Genomic DNA, 7,387 nt, shown 5'->3' with positions numbered 1-7,387 from the left:
CTCCTAGGAGGGAGCAATCAGCTCCTCCCGCAAAATCCTTAGCGGCCAACCGAGAAAACACCAGTTCTCCTCCCCCGCCCCTAAAGCCCCGCCCCCAGTGTCGCCTGACGCGCTGCTCAGGCCTGCGGACGAGGGGCGGGGCCGACCCTGATCACGTGAGCGCGGGTGCGGAAGTGCTACAGCGGGCGGCGTTCGTGGTTGGCCGGGCCGAGGCCCCGGGGGCGGGGTCAGGCCGGCCGGACGCGCCGGGAAGAGCCGGGGGAGGAGGCAGCGCCGGAGTCAGGGATTCGGTCTGCCGAGGCGGCCGAGCGCTGGACCGGCGGCGGGCCGGTGCACCTGGCCTGCGCGCCCCCGCTGCTCCGGGTCCCCCGGGCCGAGGCGCCGGTGGCTGCTGAGGGAGGCCAGCGGGGTGTGCGGAGGGAGGCCAGGAGGGCGCGGGCGCCCTGTGCACGAAGCAGGTGTGAGGCGGCCGGGGGCCGGGACGCCATGTCCATGGAGGACCCCTTCTTTGTGGTGAAAGGGTGAGTGTCGCCGAGGACTCCGCTGGAGGCGGCCAGCCCGCACCTCCCCGCTCTGCTCTCTGTTGGGGGAGGGGAGACAAGTTGAGGCTGGGGAGGGGGCGGTGGGGACGGCGTAGCCTTGAGGGCCATGACCAAGCGTCGAGACATCCCTCCCCGTCCTACCTGGACTGTGAAACCCGTGTCCCCAACCAAGCCCCTGGGGAGGATGTCCCCTTGGCCTGTGCGCTGCGGTACAACTTATCCGGGCGTCGAGGGGTCCGGCAGCTCTGCAGGTGGGGAGGGAGACACGGGTCCCAGCCCCAACTGGGGCGGTAGCGGAGCACGGGGCCCTGCTTCGAAGGAGGGAAAACAGCATCTGGGCAGGAAAAGGGAAATGGCCCTCCTGAGCTTTGTAGTTGGCCTGGACGGGGGTGCGCTCCCATTGTCCATTGAGTTTGCAGCGCTCGCCCGCAGCCTGGTGAGACCACAACAAGCCCAGAGGCGTCTGAGCACGTTTGCGGGCGGGGAGGCGGGGGCGGTGTGGCTCGGGGAGGCTGGGAGCAGGGCTCCGGAAGGCAACTCAGTTCAGTGGGGGAGTTATTACTGAGTAATGCGAGGGGGGTAAAGCAGGCGCTCATACTCAGGGATGATGTTGGAAGGAAAACAAAATGCAATCAGCCAAACTAAACTTTCCTCAGCTTTCTATTAGCACCGGGATTTTCCCACAGTGCTGAAGGAAATGAGTGCTTTCTTGTTAACTCCAGATTTCATCCAGGCCTTTTGACAGCTTTCCCCCATTTCTTCTTCTAGTCGGAAAGACTAGAACTGCCTTAACTCATTTTTCCTTCTGAGCTGCCCTGACTCCATCTTTGATTGCTCGGTGGTTTGGAGATAGAAACTTTAATTGCACTTTGTGATATCAGCTTTGTAGCCATTAAACAAATGGAAGAAAGATCATTCTGATGCTGTTGTAGGTTGTCAGCTTTATGTTGTAAATGTCAAAGAAACGTAAAAAAAAATCCGAGAACTACGAAGTTCTCAGAAGATGAGTACTAATTATCATAAGGTGTCCGTTTGCCTTCAACTAGTTGCTGCTAGCTTCCTATTTCTGTAGTGGTAAAAGCTGACAAGTTGCTTGGGGCGGGGGGCTGTTTTTAAGAGTTCTCAGAAAATTTAAATGGTACTTTAGGTGAAATGCTTTACTATCCATGATACTGTAAAACTGTAAAACATATTTGTGTACTTCTTAATATTTCCCTAAAATGGGTTTTCTTCAGCTTCCTTGAATTTAGATGGGAAAATGCCAAGTTGTAGTTTTGTTAGTAATATGTGGCTCTCTATCTGGAAAAAGTGTTATATTAAAAGGCTTGATTTAGGGCTTAATTTTTAAATGTTAAAGCTGTGTTTTAAGCATTTTTCCCTTGAATGAAAGTTCTTAATGCTTAGGTTGCAAAGATTAACTCTGACAGTGGAGACCAGAGAATCAGATTTTTATTTGTTTGATTTTTAATGGAATTTGTGAAAATGCTAAATGCTCTGCCGTCTTGACACTTTTTTTCCTGATAGTACCCAGTACAGTCTGCCAATGCTTGCTCATTGATGAGATGTCACTGCTTTCTTTGAACATCAGTCCAGAGTCTTGGTTGACTTTTACATCACTTTAGCTCATGTCCTTAAGTTGTCTGAAGGAAAAGAGTCTCTCTCAGTACCTTCTGCTGCAGAAAAGTAAAATCGACCACGTGGGTGTCTCCAGACTGTTTGTGTGACAGCATATTTGGGGAGCCATGGACCTCCATTTATTAAAAGTACTGGAGATGAGTCACACAATGTGGAAAAATTAAAGATGCCTAAATTATGGCCCTTAGCCTAGGAGTTTATAGTCTAATCTGAGAAACAACTCTCTCCAAAATTAAGTAGAAATGACAGGTGGTAATGATTAAGTGCCAAAGGGAGTGCTGCAGAAGATGACAGCCCCGGAAGTTCGGAGAAGGGCAACATTAGGGATTGCAATGATTGAGAAAGCTTTTGGAGGTAGTAAAAGGTCTTGAATGAGGTTTTGAGATGAGTGGAATTTAGATAATTCAGGCCTGTCTTATCTGGACTCTTATCAGAGAGTCCCTTGTTTGGTCTTCCTGCTTCTGGACTCCTTCCTCTTTCATCTGCCCCTAGTTCTGTGGGATGAGTGTTATCCAGTAGAAATATAATGTGAGCCATGTATGCCATTTTACATTTGCTAATAGCCACACTAAAAAAGTAAAAGGAAACAGGTGAAATTAATTTTAATATCTTTAACCTCAAAGAGTCAAAATATTATTTCAACGTATAATTAATATAAAGATGAGACTTTTTTGTACCAAGTCTTCAAAATCTCGTGTGTATTTTACACTTACGGCACATCTCAATTTGGACGCTAAATTTTCATCAGGAATACTTGATCCAGGGCCAGCGCGGTGGTATAGTGGTTAAGTTTGCACGTTCTGCCTCAGCAGCCTGGGGTTCACAGGTTTGGGTCCCAGGTGGGGACCTACACGCTGCTCATCAAGCCATGCTGTGGTGGCGTTCCACATACAAAATAGAGGAAGATGGGCCCAGTCCTTAGCTCAGGGACAATCTTCCTCAAACAAAAAGAGGAAGATTGGCAACAGAGGTTAGCTCAGGGCCAATCTTCCTGACAAAAAAAAAAGAAATACTTGATCTGTATTTAGAGTATATTAAACTTACAGTTGAAAAAGTAGATTCACATACCCAAATTGTTCCAAACATACTTAAAAATTTTCCAATAACTGAATTGTGTATCAGTTTTAAAATTTAAATTAATTAAAATTAAAAATTTAGTTCCTCAGTCACACATACCTTATTTCAAGCCTTCACTACTCACACGTGGCTTCCATATTGGGCAGCACAGGTGTAGCTTTTCTAGAAGCCCAGTAGGCGTTCCCTACTTAACATCATTTAGTGGCTGCCTGTTGCCTACAGAATAAAGTGCAATTTTTCATGACCTCCAGCCCTCCTCTTCCCTCCACTCACTCTGCCCGCCCTCAGCTCAGGGCTCCAGCAACGCCAGACTCAGTACAGTGACCGTGAGCGCAGTACTGAATGCTCTGCTCCACAGGCGCCCACTCTGCCTCGTTCACCCGCTCAGCTTTCAGGATTCACTGTAAGCATCTCCACTGCTTCCGGGAAGTGCTTCCTTTGACACCTGAAACACATTGTCGCTCCTCTTCCTCTGGGTGTCTTTCATTGTTGGACTGTGAGCTCTGAGGGTTGGGACTGTTTTTCCAGGCCAGCACCTTAAATACATAGTGCAGATGTTGAATGAATACTCTTGGTGGTGGTGGTGGTGGTTCATGGTGAGAACACTACCAGCAAAGGCCCTGAGGTGAGCATTGCGTATTGAGAAATCAAGGAGAGCAGCCCAGGTGGAGTAGGAAGTTTATTTGGGGAAGTAATAATAACAGCATTTAAAGGCTGCCACTCCTATGCCAGGCATTCTGTGCTAAGTAAGCACTTTATACAGATTTTCACTTTATAAGTGAAGCTCTATGACATGGGTATTAGCCACATTTTAGAAGTGAGCGGCTGAGGGAGGACAGAGGGGTTAAGTTACTTGCCCGGGTCACACAGCTAATAAGGGATGGACCCAGGATTCAAATTTGAATTGCCTCATTTTACTGGTACTCTTAGCACCTCACAGCACAGATAGAATAGGCTCAAGGAGAGTCTCCTTTCCAACTTTTAAAGCAGGGGAATGACATGCAGTTAGGGTTTTAGGGATGTTGATTTGGTAGTGGTGATGGATGCTTCAGTGTGAGGAAGAGTTACAAAAAGGAGACCAGTAGAAAGCTGTTTTCATTTAAACATGCAATCATTAGTGCCTGAGTGTTTGAGGCTCATTTTCTGAGGCTCAGACATTGTCCATGTCTGGTTTAGCGCAGAATCCCAGCACACAGAGGAGAAGGAGCCCACAGCTGGGCAGCTGGGCTCTTAGGCAGAGGTGGCCCTACCTGGCGCAGACGTTCACAGTGGTATTTACACTGGTAGAACTCGGTCTCTGAAACCCCTGGCTCCACTGAATCTCCTCTGGCCTGCCTCTCTCCCCTCGCCCCTTCCTGAGTGTGGCCTCCCTAGTCGTCCTTTCTTGTGTGTTCTCACTGGGTGAGCTTTATGATCCCATTGCCTCCGATTCCCCCTGGGTATCGTGCACATCCCCTCCCCAGTCACTGACCCAGCTCTCTCCTGAGAGCTGTTCTGTGTTTTCTACTAAATATTCCATATCCCCCACCCTGTGGGGTGGATGTCTTCCCCTTCTTTTTCTTCTCCCCTCCCCCCCAACAAATGCCTGACCCACCCTCCTCCTCTTATCCCTCTTCACTCCTGACTCAGCTCTCTCCTTCAGTCCCGTGTCCACTTGCTCATCGTGTCCTATCAGTGCCAGCCTCTGGAATCTTCTCCTCCTCTCTAGTTTGGTTCCTCTGCCCTAGTTTGTGTCATCACCCTCTCCCTCCTGGACTCTCCTCTCACACTTGGGCTCTCAGAAGCAGCTTCTTCAGCAAGTCTGCTTGCTGTCAGTCTCTTCACACTGCTACCTGATGCGACCACAGAGACACGATCAGGGCGTTTGTCTATTCAGAATCCTTTATTCTAAAATATTTAGTGAGTGTCTGTTTTCTGCATGCTAGGAGCTGAGGCGACAGCAGTGAACAAACACGCCTGTCCTTAATGGAGCTTACATTCTAGGGACCAGACCATAAACGTGAAGGATATATGGTATGTCAGCTGGTGATGAGTTCTGTGAGAATAAGCTGGGCAAAGGGAAAGGAAATGCGTGTTCTGGGTGTAATTTTCTTTTGTGTGACTTCGGGAGGCAGTGAGGTTTGGTGGAAAGAACTGGGCTTTGGTAATCAGGCGGACCCAGGGTTGGAATCTCACTTCAGCAGTTACTTGGTCTAACTTTTGGCAAGTTGATTATCCTCTTTGAACCTGTTTCTTTATGTCCAAAATTGGCTAAAAAGTGCCTACTTTATCAGTTAGGAGGATTAAATGAATCGATGCATGTAAATTGCCCAGCACAGCTGGGAGAACATGTTAAGTGCTCAGTAAACATCCTCTTTTAAGTGTCTGTTTAATGTTTCCATCCAACCAGGCTGCCCTTTCTGAGAGGAGAGACCATGTCTGATCATTTTTTGAGTAACATTTAAAATAAAGTTAAACTGATAGATGCTTATTTTAGACAACTTAGGAAATAAAACTATAGAGAATAAAAACTTATTAAAATGCCACCATACAGAAATAATTAGTTAAAATTTTGGTGTCTTTTGGACCTTTGTTTCTATTAACAGTTTTATGTAATATTGTCCATCCGTGTTTGATTTCTTATTGTATGTCAGGGATTGTCCTTTTAATCCTTATGAAGTAGGTAGTAGTACTGTTATCATCATTTTACAAATGAAGAAAATGAAACATTAAACTTTTTCCAGTTCATATGCTTGTAAGTGGAAGGGTCAGGATTTATATATGTGTGTATTATTACTAATAATCATTTTAGAAATTGGGATAATACTGTTTTTATAATCTTTTTATCTGTATTTCCTTATATCCTTAAAATGTCTTTGAAAGGGAGTGCTTTTAATGACTACATTGTATTTCATCATATAAATATAACATAATGTAGCACCCAGAATGGAATTTGTGATGTTCCTAATTTTTCACTATTACAGTTAATGTGGTGGGAAGCCTTCTTGTCACAGGTCTTTATTGCTGCTTCAGGTTGTTTCCGTAGTCTGTATTTCTGTGGCAGAATTGCTAGTTCAGAGAGAATGCACATTTCAAAGCTTTTGATGCATATTACTGAATTGCCCTCCAGAAATACACCCCCAGTGCTTGAGGGGCCTATTTCCCTTGATCTCTTGCCACTACTGGGATTCTCATTTTAAGAAATCTTTACTAATTTGCCAGGTGAAAAATGCCACATTTGAATCCTGTCATTTTCATCTTTGTATTCAGTAGAGACTTATGCAGTGCTTGTTTGATGAGTGAACCCATTTTCAGTTTTTAGTTCTGTAGGTTTTTTTCCCTCTCTTGTTGGCAAGCTTTTAAAATTTGCAGCTTCTAATCGAACAGACAGCTAAGGAAACCACAGAGCTGAAGCTGTTGGAATATGAGAGTGTGGCCTCTCCTGCAGGTAAAAGGCGCGAATGCTGTGGCTCTTTCATATTCTGCTGATCTGGAGGCTTTATCTTCCTGAAAAGGGATAGTTTTATTTCCAGGTTCTTGGCCATGGATCAGTGGTGGGAATAATGGCATAAGTAAGCAGATGAGCGAGATGGTTGTGTTGTTGTATTCTCTAATCATCTCTTGTCGTATATTCAGCCTTTTAAACACTAGATTATGAGGTCCTTGAAGGCAAGCATCATGAGTTTTGTTCACAATGTTGAGAAAAGTGTTTGTTGGTACAGTCAATGTGAAAAAATTAATCCTTGTTTCCAGAGTAATTTTAGTGCAGTAAAATTGAATGTAAGTCAAATCTCATTGTCTACTTTTTAAAAATCAGATTCATATGTTTCATTGTGAAAAACGTTCCGAACATTTCTTATAAATTTATTGAATGCCTAATACTATATTTGGCTCTAGACATTGTAGTCTAGTTTGGAGAACACTATGCAGATATGTGAAAGAATGTATGTGAAAGACAGCATGCATTGTGTGTGAGATTTTGGAATAGAGTTGAGATGGTGTGGAGGCTGAAAACAGGACAGACCCACGGGGGAATGCTGGTCAAGGACACTTTAGTGAAGCAGGCAGCGTCTCAATCTGGGCCTTGAGATCGCGGGATGTCTGCTTTCCATTTGCAGAGGCGTAAGGACTCCCAGGCTGGGGAAGCAGCTGAA

General features: G+C 45.8%; 1 protein-coding gene across 2 annotated transcripts in view; it reads left to right on the top strand.

Annotated features, from left to right (window-relative positions):
* Nucleotides 1–229: 229 nt before the first annotated feature.
* STX6 (syntaxin 6) overlaps nucleotides 230–7,387 on the top strand; it is a 45,411-nt gene continuing 38,253 nt past the window's right edge. Inside the window, exon 1 of one of the 2 annotated variants that reach the window (XM_001488916.7) lies at nucleotides 230–521. In XM_001488916.7, coding sequence (XP_001488966.2) covers nucleotides 487–521 — 35 coding nt within the window. In that variant the 5' untranslated portion in view covers nucleotides 230–486. The remainder of the gene's footprint in view (nucleotides 522–7,387) is intronic. The other variant, XM_070267839.1, reaches the window with a different exon arrangement.

Source organism: Equus caballus, chromosome 5 (assembly GCF_041296265.1).
Source record: "Equus caballus isolate H_3958 breed thoroughbred chromosome 5, TB-T2T, whole genome shotgun sequence".
Lineage (NCBI taxonomy): Eukaryota > Metazoa > Chordata > Mammalia > Perissodactyla > Equidae > Equus > Equus caballus.
The sequence above is the reverse complement of the archived record's forward strand: the minus strand, read 5'-3'. Positions and strand labels throughout refer to the sequence as shown.